The 20,453-nt window shown below is 37.8% G+C and overlaps 2 protein-coding genes across 5 annotated transcripts in view; both read right to left on the reverse strand.

Moving 5' to 3' along the window:
- Positions 1-20,453, reverse strand: part of LOC134664380 (serine protease nudel) — a 389,278-nt gene that overhangs the window by 243,360 nt on the left and 125,465 nt on the right. The window lies entirely within an intron of this gene.
- The window catches only part of LOC134664370 (zinc finger protein 768-like), a 61,106-nt gene that overhangs the window by 13,107 nt on the left and 27,546 nt on the right, over positions 1-20,453 (reverse strand). For 3 of the 4 annotated variants that reach the window (XM_063520950.1, XM_063520951.1, XM_063520952.1), the window contains exons 2-6: positions 10,978-11,138; positions 7,789-7,980; positions 5,775-6,420; positions 4,508-4,698; positions 3,746-3,832 (exon numbers count right to left, since the gene is read on the reverse strand). In XM_063520950.1, coding sequence (XP_063377020.1) covers positions 3,746-3,832; positions 4,508-4,698; positions 5,775-6,420; positions 7,789-7,980; positions 10,978-11,118 — 1,257 coding nt within the window. In that variant the 5' untranslated portion in view covers positions 11,119-11,138. Of the gene's footprint in view, positions 1-3,745; positions 3,833-4,507; positions 4,699-5,774; positions 6,421-7,788; positions 7,981-8,007; positions 8,208-10,977; positions 11,139-20,453 lie in introns of those variants that run through there. The other variant, XM_063520953.1, reaches the window with a different exon arrangement.

Below are 20,453 nucleotides of genomic sequence, written 5' to 3' on the forward strand. Positions count from 1 at the left end.
GAACATCAACTTCTTTTTTCGTCTGCTATTTTGTCCACGGACCAAAATGTGTGCAATATCGCTACCACTACTGTCTAAATGATGCAGTCTCGGTTAATTTTTAATCGTCTATCTAAGAAGTTGACGCTCATTTTTGCCCAATAAAAGTGCAGGAGTGACGCGGGAGCCGCGACGCGTTATGCCTTGTTGGTTAGCAACGCGCTCACTGAATCACCGAATCGAACTCAAACAAATGCATGTATATGGCCAAAGTTAAAATATACATCTGCCCAAAATACATATCAAACAAAATGAATGGATGTAAAAATGATGGCCAACAATATGAAGGTCAACTTCTTGACAGCAAGGCATAGTACTCGATGTTCAAAATAGCGCAGCATATCAAAAAAGCATGCATTGAATTCCAAATCAACGTCCACACAACTTAAAACACCAATAACTACACTGCATAATGATTGGGCAAGGTATGTCATTGGAAGACCAACTGTCAAATGGTTTTATTAGTCGTGTGAATCAAAGCTACATAACGACGGCTTAGGAGTTATATTATATAGAAAAAATATGAAATGTGGGACGGAAATATACATCCTGATAAAAGAAAAGAGTAAGGCCGAGCGTTTTTATCCGCAGCTTATTAGGTATCAATAAAGTGTACTAGTCGCACAGCACTACGCACATATATATTGTGCGTGTGTATATATATATATATTCGTTACATAAAAGTAAAGCTGTCGAAAAGTTACGCGACCTTACTTTTTTATTACACTATACTATTTTAAAATTTGAATGAATAAAAGATATATTATTCAAACATCAAAGTCTAAAAAAATTATAAAAACAATATTTCTGGCCAGTTTACTCTGATGGTAACTTTAAAATGAGTTTAACAAACATTTTTTTACTAATATTTAAATTAAATTGTTATTTTAATGTTTAAATACTTCTTATATAAATTTTTATTCAGCAAATAACGTAGTTAATGGTACAATAAAAAAAAATACTACTTTGAATTTAACAAATGATTAAATATTATTTTATAATCAATGGCGTTTAAAACCCTGGAACTTTCAATGGTAGACTAGTAGACATAGTATTTTGTAGTAGGTACCTTTAAGGTATCAAGTCTGCAATTTGTACAATTTTGTCGAGCAAATGTGGGTAAAAGCAGGCGTGGCTCACTCCGCGATTTCGTCGCTTTGCTAGCTAAAAGTACATCCGTTCTGCCCCAATTTTGGGGAAGCCATAAGCCGCGCGTGGCGCTGTCGCCACCTAGCGGCCATATTTGTGCTGATCGTAACAAACGCGTTTTATTACAGAGTGAGTCTTCTGTACCTAGTAATATTATTTATTGTGTGGTAAAAGGGGACGCAGATTCCACGTTTTTGAGTATAATACCTCGATATTGTTATAGCATATATTTTTATTTAATTATTTGTGCGAAGTATATAGGTATTCTTTGGTCACGATGTCAACTGGCTGACGACCATACGTTTCTTAGCCTAGCCCATCATGGCTATTACTTTATTTAGAATTTCTCAATTCGAAAAACATTTACAGCAATATGTGTTTCGCATTTCGCAGTTTTCGCACTCGTCCGCTGCGTACAAGGAATACCTATGTAATGACTTTGATGTCAATTGAATTTCTACTTTCTACCGTAAACCCACTATTCAAATCAAGTATGTTCATAAAAGGGAAATAAGTATATATGTTATGAAATAGATACATCAAAAAATATTTAGTAATATATACAACATGCACAATGCACATATAGTACGCTTATAAAAAGTTATCACAATATTCTGGTTTTATTAACCCTAATTTAATATTAATCCTCATTTGTTTTATCAAGTACTAATTAAATAATGTCACTAGTAATCAAAAAATAATCTTAAACACCAAGATTGAAATTCAAAGAACAGTGAGCCCCAATTTTTTTTTTAAACTGGTACATGGGTGAATTAACTTTTTGAACACTGTTTTCGTTCAGAAGCAAGTTAGATATAGTGTGTCCCTGACTTTTGTATGAGAGCAAACTTTTTTCTGCTGCGTTACCATAGAAAATGTTTACAATTATCTGATCATATTATTTATTTTAATGGGTTAATTAAAGACGTATAAGTAGGTAGATCTAATAATGCCCGTGTAAACAAAATAGTAAAAAATTTCAACATGGTTTTTGAACAATCGATTTTTCTTTGCTGGGGAGTCTAGAGACACAAAGTAAGTTGATTCACCCACATTGCATGACAAAGGCAGATACATTCCTGAGCATTCTGTATCTTATTGAAAAAGATAATCCACATTGTGAGCACCTTGTATTAAAATATTATTTTGATAAGATTGACCAATACAATTGTATGTTCCACACATTGAAACTATGAACATTATTGTGATAACTTTAAAATAAAAGAGCTAGTCTACAACAACATACATAATCATTATTTGAAAAGAAAATATTTCAGCCTCCAAATTAAAGGGACTTCAGCAAAATATTATCTTTTAAACTTTTTGAACTCTAATGGAACTTAAAGTAAAGTATGCAAGCTACACAGAACCAACAGTACCAACACCAAACTTATTTACATTTACCTATAATAAAATAAAATTTAAAAAGTAAATTATCTAAGAAATATTCACTCAGTCTTGTTCATTTGCATTATTTAGCATCAATGTAAAATATTCATTAAAAACATAACTTTTCATTGCATCCCAAAGGCGCTGTCACAGAATAATTAATAGTACTACCATACAGAAAGGAAACTTCCTACAAAACCGAAGTTTGACAGCGGTTCAGGGTCGAATCATGCTGTCCCTTTTTAATATATGGCACTATCCCTTTCGGCTATTTAGGGTTGTCAAAAATCAAATGATTATCTTATCTGTGGTCGTGCATGCAAAAGGAAGTCAAGTGGTGCCAACCCTAATAATTGCTCGGAGCAATGCTGAGCCGAGCGGAGCCGAGTTTGACCGAAGTCAGGAGTTTCGCACCCCTGGCGCCATGCAAATAGTTCACGTAGCCAATATTACATTTATTTACTAAATAATAATTATATTTTTTTTTTCTTTTTTTTATGGTGGTAAATAGTGCTAAATTAATAATTAATCACAATATTGGCTATATGAACAATACTCACACTGCCTAGTGCCTTTGGGACCCAATATAGTCATGTATTTGATAAATATTTTACATTTATGCTGCTTAACTTGACTGTGAATGATATGATTTCCCAAAAATTACACATATACACAGCCAAAAGTTGCACCAACAATTAAATAAGATATGTAGTCAGACATGATCTGTACTGTAGTATCATAATAAATCAGCTTTAGGTACTAGATCACTCAGATAAGTTACATTACATTATCAATGAGTGATATTTGGTAAACAGGATTTGATTATTTTGGTTTGATTTTGCATATATTTTAGTTTCAGATTGTCTATTAGTTAGTAGTGCATACCAGTTATTCATAATTATACAATCAGCAACACTCATCTGTCCATTGGTAGACCTTATTACCTAAGGCATAAGGTTCACCAACACCAATGGACAGCTAGTGTGAGCGATGGTACTCTTCATTGGTATACTAATAGGGTTCAAAAGGTTAATAAATATATAAGTTTCAAATAAATAGAGACATTAGTGAGACAGGTATTTATACATTTATCAAAGATTTTAAATTTAAACACCTACTAAGGCCCCTTTCCCTGATACAACACAAATATAATGTACTGAGTACTCACAGATTCATGCTGTATTCGATAGTCTGTGGATGATTCGCCACCTTTGTCTTCATTACTCCGGTCCCAGTCAACTTCCTTCTTCAGAGACTGGAATTGTTAACAAAACATTCATGTCAGTCATAGTACCAACACAGTCATAGTACCAACACAGTCATAGTACCAACACAGTCATAGTACCAACACAGTCATAGTACCAACACCAACAGGAGGAGATGAAAAACCACTAATACCTTAAATTTTTAATTTTAAACTAATATTGTCCAAGAAAGGACTCTGGAGACAACAACTTGGTTAACCCAATAATAACATGTTTATTTTGGAATGATGGAATTGTTTTGTTAAGTTTTCACAGCTGCATTGATTGGTAGAGACATCATTAGGGCATTTTCACTTAACTGTGCACCTTTAACGGCCGGTTAGCAATCGTTACAAAACTGACGGTCAAATCCCATACATTTTGTCAGGAATGTAACGGTTACGTTTGGCAGCTATGTTGATTATTTTTTTATCATTACAAACTTCTTTGTTTCTTGTGGTGCAACCTCCTACTGGAAGTTGAGGACTATCATTGCAGCGCATACTTATTTAATCCTTATTAAGGCACATGTGTAGTTATTGACATTTGATGGTCATTTTTGAGCTGCCCTTATAAAGTGTTAACAACTGCTCTAAACAGAGAATGTTAATCTCATGTTATTCTCAAAATCTTTGCCACCAAATGAAATCCTTACAACACAAACTAGTAAAAGAGGAATCATTTACCAAGGGTACTTGTTGCACCGGCGGCAGACCTGAAGGGCCTGCGATTGGCTCGTTCCGTGGACTGGGCAATGATGCATGTGAAGGATGAGGTAGACCAGGGTGTGAAATAGCGTTCAACACGCTAAGCCGCTGTTCCACTGGCGAGTACCGCGGCCCCAGCACGCCGTGGCTGTTTATAGTCATGTTTATGCCTGAAACGTAAATTTATAAACTTAGCATAGTCTACAAACATCGTTGCGTCGTTCTGTTTTCATACTTCGAAATAAATAGATGAAAAATACGAACAATGGGTAAGGCGTAGTGTAAATACTCGGAGTCTGTATGTTATTTAAAGTTTTACATGTCGTTCAGGTCGGAAACAGCAAGATTTGTTTACATTTATGAATGATTTTTACAATCCGAAATAGCCTTTTTTCGGGCACTGTTGACATTATTCAATTTTTTTAAGACTTTTTAAAGCTAATAAAATAAATAAACACTGTTTCAAGTCGGCGGACTTGGATTCATTCTTGGATTTCAATTATATTTTGACAGTTGACACTGACAGTGACAGATGGTATGACAGCAACAAAGTACGTTCAAAAGTAGTCATTTTATTGACACGACTTAAACACATAGAATTAGACCAAGATAACTCATAAGTCATAGAGTTAGACCAAGAAAAGTCTGCAGCGCCTTTGATAGCCCACGCAGTGCAAGTGTTATTTGAAACGTCAAAATTCTATGAAATTATGACGTATAAATAACAGTTGCACTGCGTGGGCTATCTAAATCGCTGCAGACTTTTATTGGTCTAACTCTAACTCTGCAATGATTTTGATAGCATAATACAGTGCAAGTGTTATTTATACGTCATAATTTCATAGAAGTTCGACGTGTAAAATTTCAGATTTCAGATGAATAATTTCAAAACACTTGCACAGTCTGGGCTAGCAAACTCGCAGCAGACTTACCTTGGTCTAACATATAAATAATGTTACAGAACATTATCAAATGGTTCAATCGCATTACCATAGTGTAAAAAGTAATAGTGGACCGACGCCCTTGATGTTTGCGTAAATGCCGTTGCCGCACAAGCACAGTTACCTACAGTAGGTTTGTCACAGACTTTTACACAACTGCCCAAGACTTACACTTGACTTACTATACGACACGCTAGCCATGTACGCAGTACCGAGCTCCTAACAATGGCGATGTATGTAGCTCGGGTGCGCTCTATAAAATTAAATTAATAGGTACATTTGTGACACAATATATAGGTACTTACCAATGTTTTCATTTTGCGCCCCATTTGATCTTATAGATACTGCGTCGTCCTCGGGCGATGAAGGACGCATTGGCTCGTCAGGCGGTTCATCCTTGGGCAGGGGAGGATGCGTTGGGGTAGGAGGTTCTGTGGAGTTCTCATTTCTAAATCTCCGAACTGACAGTAATGGCGATATCCTCGGAGGTGATGAGTCTATTTCTTTAGGCTCTCGAATTTCTCTATTGTCCCTTAAATCCCGAGGAACTTCGCGATGCTCGCGAGTTTCTCTCGGTTCTCTATTTTCTCTAGGTTCACGAGGTTCCCTAGGCTCTCTCGCCTCTCTATGCTCCCTCACATCGCGATGGTCACGATGTTCTCTTAAGTCTCGCGGTTCTCTGTGCTCTCTATGTGATTCCCTCGACTCACGACTCTCTCTTGGATGAGCTTCTCTTGAGTCTCGATCCTTGTTTTCTCTATCACGGGTATCCCGCAAGTCCTTCGCGTCACGCCTTTCTTCTCTCTCCCATTTCTCGCAACCATCTAGTCTCTCGTGGGACTCTTGACACTCCTTGGTGTCCTTGGATTGGCACTCATCCATTGGTTCAGGAACGTTTCTTGTATCGATACCAGCTGCACTTAATGTAGTCATTTCAGCTAATCCCTTGACCTGAAATGAAAAAAAAATGTTAACTGGACTACTACTGGACTATAGTTTATTATACAGACTGGCCAAAAAAGACTGCATTCCCGTTGCCAAGGAGGTTTTGGGATTATACTGAGCAACTTTTTCTATGGGACCAACCCCGAAATCGGGAAATAATATTTCACTGTTTCACACATTTTGGCCGGTCCATTTTCTGTGGGAGGGTATATTTTTTTGCAATTTCAGGGTTGATTCCATAACAAAAGTTGCTCAGTATATAATAATCCCCAAAACTTCCCTGGGAACGGAAATGCAGTTATTTTTTAGCTGCCGTGTAGGTATAACTATTGTATATTATATGTATATTCCCCAGTCAAGTGACAAAGGCATCGTACCTATACCTGTTTATGTAAATATAAATATAGGTACCTACTAAAAAAATATTGTTAGGTAGGTATTTTGAAAACTTATCTAGACTCATATCTCACAAGTGAAACAGTGCGTGCCTCCTCGTCAGAAGTGTACCAAATATGCTAGCGGCGTATCTTATTATACCTATTGCCAGCGACAGCTATTGATTGATTGTTTTAATCTCAGGTTTTAATAGCATTGTAAATTGAAACTTTCGTCAGTCTGAAGCATCGAAGGCAGATGTCAATAGGTAGATACTGGACATTGATCCTTGTTATGTAGGTACATCAGGTCGGCCATGGTACGCGTATATCAAACCTTTTTTTTAAACATTGATTATCTGACCTTTCAACTAATAGGCCAAAACAAACTACATACTTGCGATTGGTAGAAAATTCTCACGACGTTACAAGGTAAAAATAGAAACTTGTTAGTACTATCCAAGGTTTAACTTTAGGTATTGTTTAAGTATTGTCACCCACCATTCCCTTTTTATGCCAAAATTGCATGACATTTACATTCCAATACCGCTCACCTACAGATGCTCAATAATTTGTGGTGCATAACCACTAAGTACCAGAACAATTAGAACAAACCACTTCCACAATGACGGGTTGGCAGTACTCAACTGTGCGTTTCTCTGAAACTTCCTGGCTCGCACAGCTAAACTGTGGAATGAACTGTCACCTGCACAGCAGTACTTCGGGACCATTAAAGGGGCCCACTGATTAACAGTCCGCCGGACGGTATTCGCCTGTCAGTTGTTCGGAACTGTCAAAATTTAGTTCTAACTGACAGGCCGATACCGTCCGGCTGACTGTTTATCAGTGGGCCCCTTAATACGATCTACAAACGTTCATTCAAGCAAAGAGCGTACTACCATCTTAAACTCCGGCAACGCACATACAACCCCTCGAAAGTTGCGATCTGCCTGTTCTTTTGCCACCATACCTTTATTATATCATACAAAAATAAACATACCTGAAGACTCACGGCAGTCTTGAGGAGCGCGGGTAGTTGGCAATACTGGACGTTGACCTCTCCCTTGTACATGAATTCGACCAGGGTCCGCAGCTCCTCTAGGCCAACGTCCTTGAGGATCACTATGGGGTGCCGCGAGGGGTGGTCCACGAACAGCGAACGGAAGTAGGACGAGCACGCAGAGAGAACGACCTGCATAGCGAGAAAAAATGAACATACCTGAAGACTCTCAGCAGTCTTGAGGAGCGCGGGTAGTTGGCAATACTGGACGTTGACCTCTCCCTTGTACATGAAGTCGACCAGTGTCCGCAGCTCCTCCAGGCCCACATCCTTGAGGATCACTATGGGGTGCCGCGAGGGGTGGTCCACGAACAGCGAACGGAAGTAGGACGAACACGCAGAGAGAACGACCTGAATAGCGAGAAAAAATTAACATACCTGAAGACTCTCAGCAGTCTTGAGGAGCGCGGGTAGTTGGCAATACTGGACGTTGACCTCTCCCTTGTACATGAAGTCGACCAGGGTCCGCAGCTCCTCCAGGCCCACGTCCTTGAGGATCACTATGGGATGCCGCGAGGGGTGGTCCACGAACAGCGAACGGAAGTAGGACGAGCACGCAGAGAGAACGACCTGCATAGCGAGAAAAAATGAACATACCTGAAGACTCTCAGCAGTCTTGAGGAGCGCGGGTAGTTGGCAATACTGGACGTTGACCTCTCCCTTGTACATGAAGTCGACCAGGGTCCGCAGCTCCTCCAGGCCCACGTCCTTGAGGATCACTATGGGGTGCCGCGAGGGGTGGTCCACGAACAGCGAACGGAAGCAGGACGAGCACGCAGAGAGAACGACCTGCATAGCGAGAAAAAATAAACATACCTGAAGACTTTCAGCAGTCTTGAGGAGCGCGGGTAGTTGGCAATACTGGACGTTGACTTCTCCCTTGTACATGAAGTCGACCAGGGTCCGCAGCTCCTCCAGGCCCACGTCCTTGAGGATAACTATGGGGTGCCGCGAGGGGTGGTCCACGAACAGCGAACGGAAGTAGGACGAGCACGCAGAGAGAACGACCTGCATAGCGAGAAAAAATGAACATACCTGAAGACTCTCAGCAGTCTTGAGGAGCGCGGGTAGTTGGCAATACTGGACGTTGACCTCTCCCTTGTACATGAAGTCGACCAGTGTCCGCAGCTCCTCCAGGCCCACATCCTTGAGGATCACTATGGGGTGCCGCGAGGGGTGGTCCACGAACAGCGAACGGAAGTAGGACGAACACGCAGAGAGAACGACCTGAATAGCGAGAAAAAATTAACATACCTGAAGACTCTCAGCAGTCTTGAGGAGCGCGGGTAGTTGGCAATACTGGACGTTGACCTCTCCCTTGTACATGAAGTCGACCAGGGTCCGCAGCTCCTCCAGGCCCACGTCCTTGAGGATCACTATGGGATGCCGCGAGGGGTGGTCCACGAACAGCGAACGGAAGTAGGACGAGCACGCAGAGAGAACGACCTGAATAGCGAGTAAATATATTTTAAAGTAAAATGAAAGAATTAAAACTGTATTCACAGGTTTTGCCACATTCTAAGAAATAAACATTTGTAAGTATTTTGTATTTTTGCAATTAAAAAGTGTGCAAGTGCATAAACTTCAAATTCGTTGAAAATAGACGTACGAGTATCTAGTTATATATTATTATGGTATATTCACGCTTTTTTCCGCTTTCTGTGTAGTGCACAATAATAGTTATTTACGTTACAAGTGCAGAAAAAAGGAAATACCTCTTCGCACGTATAAATATTGGAATACAACCCTTACATACATATTACCTGTCCAATATTAAATTTGATCAAATGTGCATTGCGTCTCACTGCACTCAGTCACAAATACAAAGGTGGAATACCATCGTAAGAAAACATAATAGGATCCCTAGTTTACAATCATGTGTACCTAACTAGTTTCCTGTATTTTATGTTTCAATCGTTCATGCAATGTCATGCCTTGACCTAATGCAAAATAAATTAAATGCCTAAGTAAACAATGACCTAGAAGACTCGGTACCTATTTAGTTGTTCCTAATTAAGGCCCCGTGGTGGGTTCGAGGAGGTGGGTACGCGTTTTTTACAAAAAACCGGGCAAGTGCGAGTCGGACTCGCGCACGAAGGCACCGTACCATAAAGCAAAAAAAAACGGAAAAAATGCAAAAAGAAAACGGTCACCCATCCAAGTACTGACCACGCCCGACGTTGCTTAACTTTGGTCAAAAATCACGTTTGCTGTATGGGAGCCCCACTTAAATCTTTATTTTATTCTGTTTTTAGTATTTGTTGTTATAGCGGCAACAGAAATACATCATCTGTGAAAATTTCAACTGTCTAGCTATCACGGTTCGTAAGATACAGCCTGGTGACAGACCGACGGACGGACGGACGGACGGACGGACGGACGGACGGACGGACGGACAGCGAAGTCTTAGTAATAGGGTCCCATTTTACCCTTTGGGTACGGAACCCTAAAAAACAAGTAACTGATATTGTGTTCGGTCATTAATAAAATTGCGCATTTTAAGAAGTATTTTTATAAGTTTAGCTTTTGTTCAAAAATTGTTAGGTACTAATTTTTAGATGTGTTGATCCACCGGAGGCAATACGAGCTCCACATACCAACTTGCCTATATTTGCTTCTCATTTCCCATATTTGAACTTAATCTGCATCGAAAAATTATAACAGTACGACATGCTTCCCCATGGCGGTCCCGGGTTTGATTTGTGTGTTTATCACAAATATTTGTTTTCGAGTTATGGATGCTTTCTATGTATAATAAGTATTTAATATAAATGTGTATATTATTATATCATCATCATCATCATCTCAGCCATAAAACGTCCACTGCTGAACATAGGCCTCCCCCTTTTTTGGGGGGTGAATGCCATATTCGCCACGCTTGACAGGCGGGTTGGCGATCGCAGTCGAGTACCTACACCGAATTTGAGGGACGATGCTGCCCGTCCACCGGTGGTATTGGACGTGGTTTAAGGACATACCCGGGTCCTGGACGTAGTTTAAGGACATACCCGGGCCATATTATTATATATTGTCTTCTAATACCCACAACCCAAGCCTTATTGAGCTTACTGTGGGACTAAGATCAACTGATCTGTGTAAAAATTGTCCTATAATAATATTTATGCTTACTTTGTGAGCTCTTATGGAGGCACCCTCGGAGCAGGCGAGCGTGACGTCTACCAGACTCTCGTCGTGAAGCAACTGGCTGAAAACTCCCAGCAGGTTGCTCTGATGATTGTTCCACCTTAGGCAATAGTGCTCACTTCCCATGTCTGAGCTAGCTCCCGCCGCTGTAAGCAATACAGAAAAATCATACATTATTTACATATACAACACATGGTTAGGTTATCTTTAGAACATCTGACGACCGGTTTGGCCTATAGTTCGTTTTTTTAGCATTAGAAATAAGGTAAACAATCTTGATGTGTCTTTTAATTGAAAAACACATTTTAAAAATAAGTTAGGGCAAATAACAATTATGAATCTAATACAATCATTCATATTATTTTGCTTTCATGAGTAATAGTTTTTGATTTTAAAAAAGCGTTTTTCAATTAAAAGACATGTCAAGATCGCTTACCTTCCTACAAGTTCTTTCTAATGCTAAAAAAACGAACTATGGGTATTGGGTAGTGACCCTGCCTGCGAAACCGAGGGTCCTGTGTTCGAATCCCGGTAAGGGCATTTATTTATGTGATGAACACAGATATTTCCTGAGTCATTGTTGTTTTTTATGTATATAAGTATGTATTATCCATAGGTATAAGTATGTTTATATCGTCGCCTAGTACCCATAGTACAAGCTATGCTTAGTTTGGGGCTAGGTCGATCTGTGTAAGATGTTCCCAATATTTATTATTTATTTTTCTTTATTCATTCTTTGTTTAATTAGTCCCTAGTTATTAATAACACGACTTAGAACAGGAATAAATAAATAAGACCCACACATATCGAAATCCTACATTCTTATGAGCCTTGTTTAATTAACTTTTTCCGAGAAAGAGGTCAAAGTTATTTCAATTTATTGTAAGAAAAAATAATTATTGTATCTAATCTACTGTTTGTATTTTTGAAAAAGGAAATTCGGGACTTCAGTATCTGATTGTAGGACTAACATATCATCATCATCATCATCCTCATCATTGGCCACAGCATCTTTGCAGATGTTAGTTGCAGCGACTAAAGAAGGTATTTTGAGGAGATAGGTAGGACTAACATAATGCCTTTAAATAACAAGTTAATTTCGTACCATCACGCTTGAACTCATTGCTTAATTTTTTTAAGTATCACGAATAATACCTATACGATTCATTCCGGGAGCCAAATAAACAAGTCTTTTTAATATTAATACAACGTTGTATACCACCGCCCACACTGTTAACTGTACAGTCAAGGAATTTAAATTCCGACCCATTTCGTACTTTGTCACAGTGACAACCGTATGAGGTCTCTAGCGGCTTTCATATTGATTGTCACTGTGACAAAGTACGAAATGGGTCGGAATTTAAATTCCTTGACTGTACATCGGTGGACCTTATGCCTTTTGTAATAAGACTTTTGTAAAAAGTTCAGCAGTGTTGCTAGTTGTACCTACGTATCTTACCCTACCTAGGGGGCAAGGTGGGGGGAAGGGACCTTTTGATATTTTTATTATTTTTTAATTTTATTAACGACCTAGAGTTCCTACCAAGTGTTGAGTAGGAAAGACAAATAACTAAAGATAAAAATAAAAATAACAAAACCTTAAAAATAGTCGCATTTTCAGTTTTATTGGACTTGAAACCTTAAGTACCCCGTCAGCGTCTCCCCTAGTTAATAATAAAATTTAGGAGTTCTTTTGAATCCTCGTGGATCCTATTCTAAAATCAGCAAACCAATAGTGGCAGCATCCACATTGGCTAATTTAAATCATTATTATAACTTACACGCATCGGGGGAATCTGGCATGCATTATTTTTAATATTAGTAGTAGTAGTAGTAAACACTTTACTGCACAAAACAAGTACATAACACAGAGAGAATACAATAAATGTGTACAAAGGCGAACTAATCCCGTTAAGGGATCTCTTCCAGCTAACCTTTACCTAAGTAACTGAGAGATACATATGAATATTGATAGGTACCTACATCATTAGAAGATACTGTGTAACAATCTGGAAATTTATTTCGTTCGAGTAATTCGTAAGGTTTTTACCAGCAGTAGCCGCGAGGAAGAAGAAAACCAAACAAAGCGGAAGCCGTTTGTCAAAAATTACATGAAAATTCCGAAGATCCAACATCATAATAATTATGTACTTACATTAGAAGACATTTGCATTTGAAGATTATATGAGTAATAGCAAAAATAGGGCCGTTATAACTCTTTCCAGTATTATATCTGGTATCGTTGGAAAAGTGAAGACTGAAGGCCAACGAAAGTTATGCAGCAATATTGGTGCGATGAAGAATCACTGGAGATAATATATAATATACAATCGGTTGTTTATAGTTTCTTATCGAGAGCAGACAAGCGTTTGCCGCATGAGATCCCAATAAGTGCGATGAGACGCGATCCATAACAAATATTTTTAATTGAAGATCGTATACAAACTGGTTTTCCATGGCGATCCTTCGACATTAAGCGATTAGATTTTTATAAACTGTTATGGACTAGCCCCCCCGTAACCTTGACTTGCAAACGAAGGCGGGTTCGATTGATTCGTGGAACTTAAAAACGGTCTCTGTATAGGCCCATATTCTTGGAATTCGGTTATTTAAATCTAGATTCAAAATGCTTTTGGATGTTTGCGCCTCGCTCGCGCATATCGACCTTAAGCTTTTGTTATCCTTATTTATTTCTACAACTATCTAAACCAAATAAACTTGTTGTTGCTTTAAAAAAATATTTATAAGTGAATTGCAAAACGTTTGTAGGTACCTAGGTAATAAAGAAGCTGCGATTAGTCTTAATTTAATTGATTCATTTGTGTTACGAAAATTAACCTTGTAAATTGTATTGTATTTATTGTACTTAATTTATGCACCTATACTCGTAAGTGTGCGTGTGGGCACCCAGTTGGGTGGCGGGGTGGCCCAAGGGTTCAAGGCTTTAGCCCGATTGCTAAAGACGCCGGTTCGAATCCAGCCTTCTAGAGGGCATAGTCACTTTTTCTTTAATATAAATGACATATATATATTTCAGTTTAAAAAAAATGTTGCTGCATTGCTGTCGCGATTATGACAACATGCATTCAACTCTATCACTTACTTTATCAGAATCTAACCTTTATAATAACACGCCGATAATCTACACCGGTAACGGTAGTTATACTGCAAAACGTAATTCAAGACCAAAAAAAGTAAGACAATGTTGCCACTGCAATAATTTGTTTGTAAAATAGTAAATGGCATTCGATAAATACATATATAAATTTACTAAATGCCTTTTGATAAATAATCACGCTAAGATAATTTATTTATTAGTAATTTACCTCCTACTATTTAAAAAAGTAATTTTATTTACTTATTTTTATTTAAATACAAGACGCGCTAGTAAAAAGTGGCAACATTGTCTTACTTTTTTGGTCTTGAATTACGTTTTGCAGTTTAGGTAAAATATTGGGCAATTTCTTCCTCGTAAGACCCAAGCCAATTTTTGAGCTTTTGAATTTGGAACTTTCTTTTATTTCTATAAGAGTTCATAACTCGAATTTAATTTGTACTTGTACAAGTACGCGGGGACTTACGAGGATGTAAGTACCAACTCGTACTTAGTATCTTATGTATAGGCATGGTATGAAGGATATACGACTGAAAATAAATTTAAATTAGATATATTTTCGTGATTATTTTCTATCAAGCCGAACGAAACGAATTAGAGATTAACTAGATACGATATAGTAAAGATATGTGTCGTCCCACGGGTAAAGGTACCTTATGGCGGTTGGCGCTTATGCTATTATTAACGCCGCTCCAATATTATTGCGGCGCTATGCGACGTAAGCGCCGGCCACCATAAGGTACCTTTTTCCGTGGAACGTCACATATCTGCACTATTTCATATCTAGTGACTCTCTAATTCATTTCCCGAATCGCGGCGCCAGCCGCTATAAGGTACCTTTTGCAGTGGAATGGCACATATCTTTACTACTTCACATCTAGTGAGTGTCTAATTCATTTCCCGAATCGAGCCGTATGTTCTTACCTCGCTGGCATAGGAGCTATGGGACATGTTTTTGAGTATGATGTGTGCATCCATATTTTTTACACTTGACTGTACCTCCTTCATTCACAAAGAAATTATCAATATCTTCCTTATTGGTAAACCATTCATAGTTATCAAATTGAGGCGGGTAACTTAACCAATCGTAGATTAGAATGCAATGCATTTTTGATTTATCAAAAATTTGGTTTTAATCCTATTTAGATAAAACGGAAAGGCACCTTCAAGCGATTAAAAAACGATGTCTGTAAATAATCAAAAATACCTACCTTCACATGTACCTCCAGTCGCAATCAGATATCTATATAGGAGTGGCCAAGGTGCTCAAAAATATATTAACACTCATTCATATCGCCTTGACAATAGAGATGTTTCTAAACGGACCTAAATATCTCTTCTTCTCAGTCGTGCACTCTTGTCAGAGTGGTCGTGGCTGTTTGGATGACGCACATGGCTGGTCTTCATTCCCGGTTATGTTGGAAATATTTATATGTTATTTTTTATACGAAACTATAAGTCTATTCATCTCGTCTTCAAAATATGTTCATAAACCATGTATGACTGTTAGTTTCTAAATAAAGTTAAAAAGACATCCTAAGATCTACGTTATAATATCTAGACGATAATATATGCAATGAGGCTGGTTTTCCCATCACATATGTAGGTACGCTACATCAAAACTTAGATCGCCCTGGCACTGCGTCGTGACTAACAGATAAGTTAAGCAAGAACGCCATAAAAGTTCGTAGTTCATACGTTCATAAGTCTCTTTCCGTCGCGCGAAACATCACCGTGCACCGGCTATAGAAACTACATTTACATATGTGACGTTCCACGGAAAAAGGTACCTTATGGTGGCCGGGGCTTACGTCGCATAGCGCCGCAATGATATTGGAGCGGCGTTAATAATAGCGTAAGCGCCAACTGCCATAAGGTACCTTTACCCGTGGGACGACACATATTTAAGTACATACGGCGTACGCACGTGTATTCGTTATCAGCTTCCCGAGGCCTATTTTACACGCGCAATGACTTAACACTATCATTTATCTATTGTTATAATAATGTCATTACTACTATTTTATCAGCCGGTTTCATAAGAACTTTACGATAGAATATTGTTTTGATTAATATTTAAGTTTTTTTTTTGGCCAATTTGTTGGTGTATCACACTGATAACGCTTACACGTGTCAGGCAGTATGATACCAACAGGCCTCGACCTTCGGTTATGGACTTTTTTATGGTTGATAGTACGCTGATGTGGGCCTAATAAGTGAAGTTCTATATTTTTTATCATATAATCTGCTAAGCTCACAGTCAGGGAATCCCAGCGAGTACAGGATCTGAAAATCGTGATGGAATCTACGCTAATGGAAACACCATTTGTGTGTAATCACATCACTGACCTCCGTTAAATGCCCATGAATGACTAGCAATTCTATTTGGACTCAGGTTGGGTCGCGGGTACCATGAGATAGACAAACTGCGATGATACTAATTATGAAACTTGCACAATTGGTCAATAGAAATCTTACATTTATTGTTTTATTATCAAGCATGACCACTATATCCAAGGAAAACGCGGTTTTTGAATATATTTAAGTACAGCAACTACATACTTTCGCTATCAAGATAATTAATTATGTCGTAACCGACAAGGGTAGGTCCACACTACACACGTTATTTGATATCGTACGATACTTCATAGAGTTCCTTTGTTTTATCGGGATCTAACCTTAATTTATCCACTTAAAGCTTTTTTTGTGTTTAAAAAACCAACTGTGTAGGTACTATTTTCATTACACGTATTGGAAAATGCAGCGATATGCCTATATATAGCGTTGTTAATGGGAACCATCACTCGCTTTGTGTTTACCGCTCACAACAACTACGCGTTTTACAGAATATACTTAGGTAGGTACCTATACGTAGTTTCGCTCACATATGTAGGTGCTATTACGTTTGAAAATTACACAGCAGCTAAACTAACTTATACTAATTCAATGGAGAGCTCTTGGACGTCTTCAAAAGAAACTACGCCTATACGCTATAGCGTGCGTGCTAAACAAACCAACGTCACGTGAAAATCGCAGGTGCGCGAGAATTCGCGTCAAACAGAACTGTCGGCCTAGCCAAGATTACAATCGCTATCGCTTCGACAACGAAAAGCATTATGTCTCTCTATCACTCTTCCATATTAGCGCGACAGTGACAGTTGCGTTTCGATCGCTACGGAGCGAAAGCGATTGGCATCTTGGCTACGCGGCCTTTCCATTCAAAATTATTCAAAATCATAATACAAAAGCTAAACCAACTCACACCATGCGTATTTAGAGGGAAATCCTCGAACGTCTTCAAAAGGAGCTAGGCCAGTCGCGAGCGCCATACGTGCGCTCGGCGGCGCAAACGCAGTCAAGATCAAGGGCGTATGTTGCGTAATAAGCTGGCGGTCGCAGCACTGCACCGTGTGATGTCATCGCGCCGTCTGCGCCCCACTCCGCGCTGATAGGCGGACGCGAATTCTATTTTTAATTTTTTTGACCGCATGTTTATGACCTATGTTTTTTTGCTGAACTTTTTATAGGCTGTCATTAGTAAGGGATATACCTACCTAACATAAAGATTAAAAGAACTACGATAATGTTTTGCTAATAACCTTTTCAACATTTCTGGTTACAAATAGACACCAAAAATAGATTTAAGTACGGATCAGAAATAAAGTAAATAAAATATTTAATGGTCTAATATTTAGCAGGTCCAACACAGAAACAACATATATAATTTATGGCTTGTTTGTGTAACATCTAAATGAATTGTGTAAATCATCTATTTTATAGTTCGTTTTTTTTTTGCATTAGAATAAGGTAAACAATCTTGATGTGTCTTTTAATTGGAAAACACATTTTAAAAATAAGTTACGGCAAATATGTAACAATTGTGAATCTAGTACGATTATTTATATTCTTCTGCTTTCTGTAATAGTTATTGATTTAAAAAAAGCGTTTTTCTATTAAAAGACATGTCAAGATCGCTTACCTTCTTTGAAGTTCTTTCTAATGCTAAAAAACGAACTATAGGTGATGAAATTATTTGTTTTAGTTTTACAATCCATCAATTTGTAATCTATAAGGGTCCCGTATCCGACGGACTCGAGATAAGGATAGTTTATTTTTCAAGTATCTAACTTTAATTCATTGAAAGTAGGTATAAGATTTATACGATAGTGCAGTAATTTTATCGAATACATAACCGCAACTATACACCATATGTCAGTTTACTTTTTTGAATTCTGGATTCGTGTAGCTCTTCGGGATTACCCTAGAACGCGGCGATTACTCTAATGTAGATGTAAACCACACAGTCAATATGGCGTCAGCTGATCTCATGTGTGACCTTCGCTGCACAATTGTCAAGCTATTGCGTTTAAAGGAGTGGACATACTAGGAGTGTCTGTATTAAAGGACGGGGCCATGGCGATTAGTAGGTAATCATTATATAATTATTGTTTAAATAAGTAACTATTTTTAACCACTGACGTAGGAGATTTTTTCAATCATGGGTACATCCTCCACATTGTACCTATAGGTACCTACAGTCACGCTCCGTGGTTGTTACGCCATTTAGGGTTCTAGCTAAAATGGACATTCCATAGCGTAAGTATGGAACAACCAATTTAACTAGGACCATAAGTGGCGTAACAATCGCGGAGCGTGGTATGATGTGGCTATATACCATAAACTGCAATATAAGTGTCAATTTAGAATAATCATTTCATAAATTAATAAGGATTAGGTACTTGAGTCATTGTGCAATCGTAAATTATAATATTTATGAGCATTTTACCAACCTGCTTGAACGTTCTCGGTATTTTTTGTTTGAAATATATAATAATATTTTTTCGAAGCTTTATTTATCTAATTTTCGTTGTTTTTTATTTCATATCGTACTCTCTATACCAAAAAAATTGAAATTGCACTAAAAAAAAACCTAAATATAACGCATCATTACTTAATAAATACTTACCTACTTGAGTGTGCAACTCCAACTTGCTTGTGCAATTCTATTCATAGCATTCACATCCGAGTTTACATTGTTATTTCACAAGGTCCATCAAATTATCGAGAAAATTTCCATTTATTTTTATTACACTTTTGGATGCAAAGCTATTAAGCAAGCTATAAAGCAAACATACTTTATTATTATCTTATTTACATAGAGATTTTTAAATGCGTACCTAACTACCTACGCGTCCAACGACGTCCGTCACTATTTTGTATCTTTGATATTTCGTATTAACCTTATCTTGATAATATACGTAAGTAATAATCTTTCTTAAACGTCTATGTACGTCACTTTTTACTGAACAGTTTTGACTCATTTCTCTCGGATAGTAACTTAATAAGTAATAACTATTTAGTAAGTAGGGATATCAAATTCTAATTAATAATATATTATTTTGATTTAGAAGATTATCTATTGTTATTCTATTTAATTCACCATCGAGAGCGATAAGTGATGTCACAGTAGGTATATCTATTTCATGTAAAACAGTTTAATTTAAGCAGACACATCCGTTTCACTTTGTAATCAAGAATTAACTAAGCACGGAATCAACAATGGATAAAGATAGACCGGCGACTAATAGGTGAAATTACACCACTTGTTACGTTAAGTAGGTACACAAAACCATACGCGGCACGAGTGGCCCCCGAGCATATTTTTCTATGGGCCCGATTCGAATTTTGAAATAAACATCTATTAGATATCTTTTAGATATCACCAAGATACGATAACGATATGTTTAAGATCTAAGCTGTCAAATTTGATATTTGCGCGATTCTGGAGATACTCTTGAACGATTTCCACGGGATATAACTTAGAGATCCAATTCACATCTAATAGATATCTTACTCTATCTAACGTAAAAGTGACATTGGTTGCCCGAATTGCGCTGCAAAAGAGAACTAGTTGATATCTAAACTATAACGTATCTAGAATGGATCTAGTACGTGTCGTCTCTTGTGAATATCTTGAAGTTCGACTACGGCAGTATTTCTTCATTTGATAGCTATCTGTTGTTTTATTCTCACTTAAATGTCTTTTACAAAATTCTATTCATAAAGATAATACTTTTTATAAGTATTCTTTGTATTTCATTAATTTTAGTTTTAATTTACCAGTGGAAACTGTTTTTGCTTGTGTTCTATTAACCCTTTACCTACGGGCTATTTAATCGCTCCGTCACCGCCCAATACGGGCATGTTTTGGCGAGAGTCAGCGGTTAGGCATTATTTCACTTACTTGTAACTTTTGATGTATTACAGCTACACACTTGAAACTTCACACACACAATAAGTATAATGTGCTTAATCAATAAATAATAACTTGGAGTAATAATATTCA

This window comes from Cydia fagiglandana, chromosome 5 (genome assembly GCF_963556715.1).
Source record: "Cydia fagiglandana chromosome 5, ilCydFagi1.1, whole genome shotgun sequence".
Taxonomy (NCBI): Eukaryota; Metazoa; Arthropoda; class Insecta; order Lepidoptera; family Tortricidae; genus Cydia; species Cydia fagiglandana.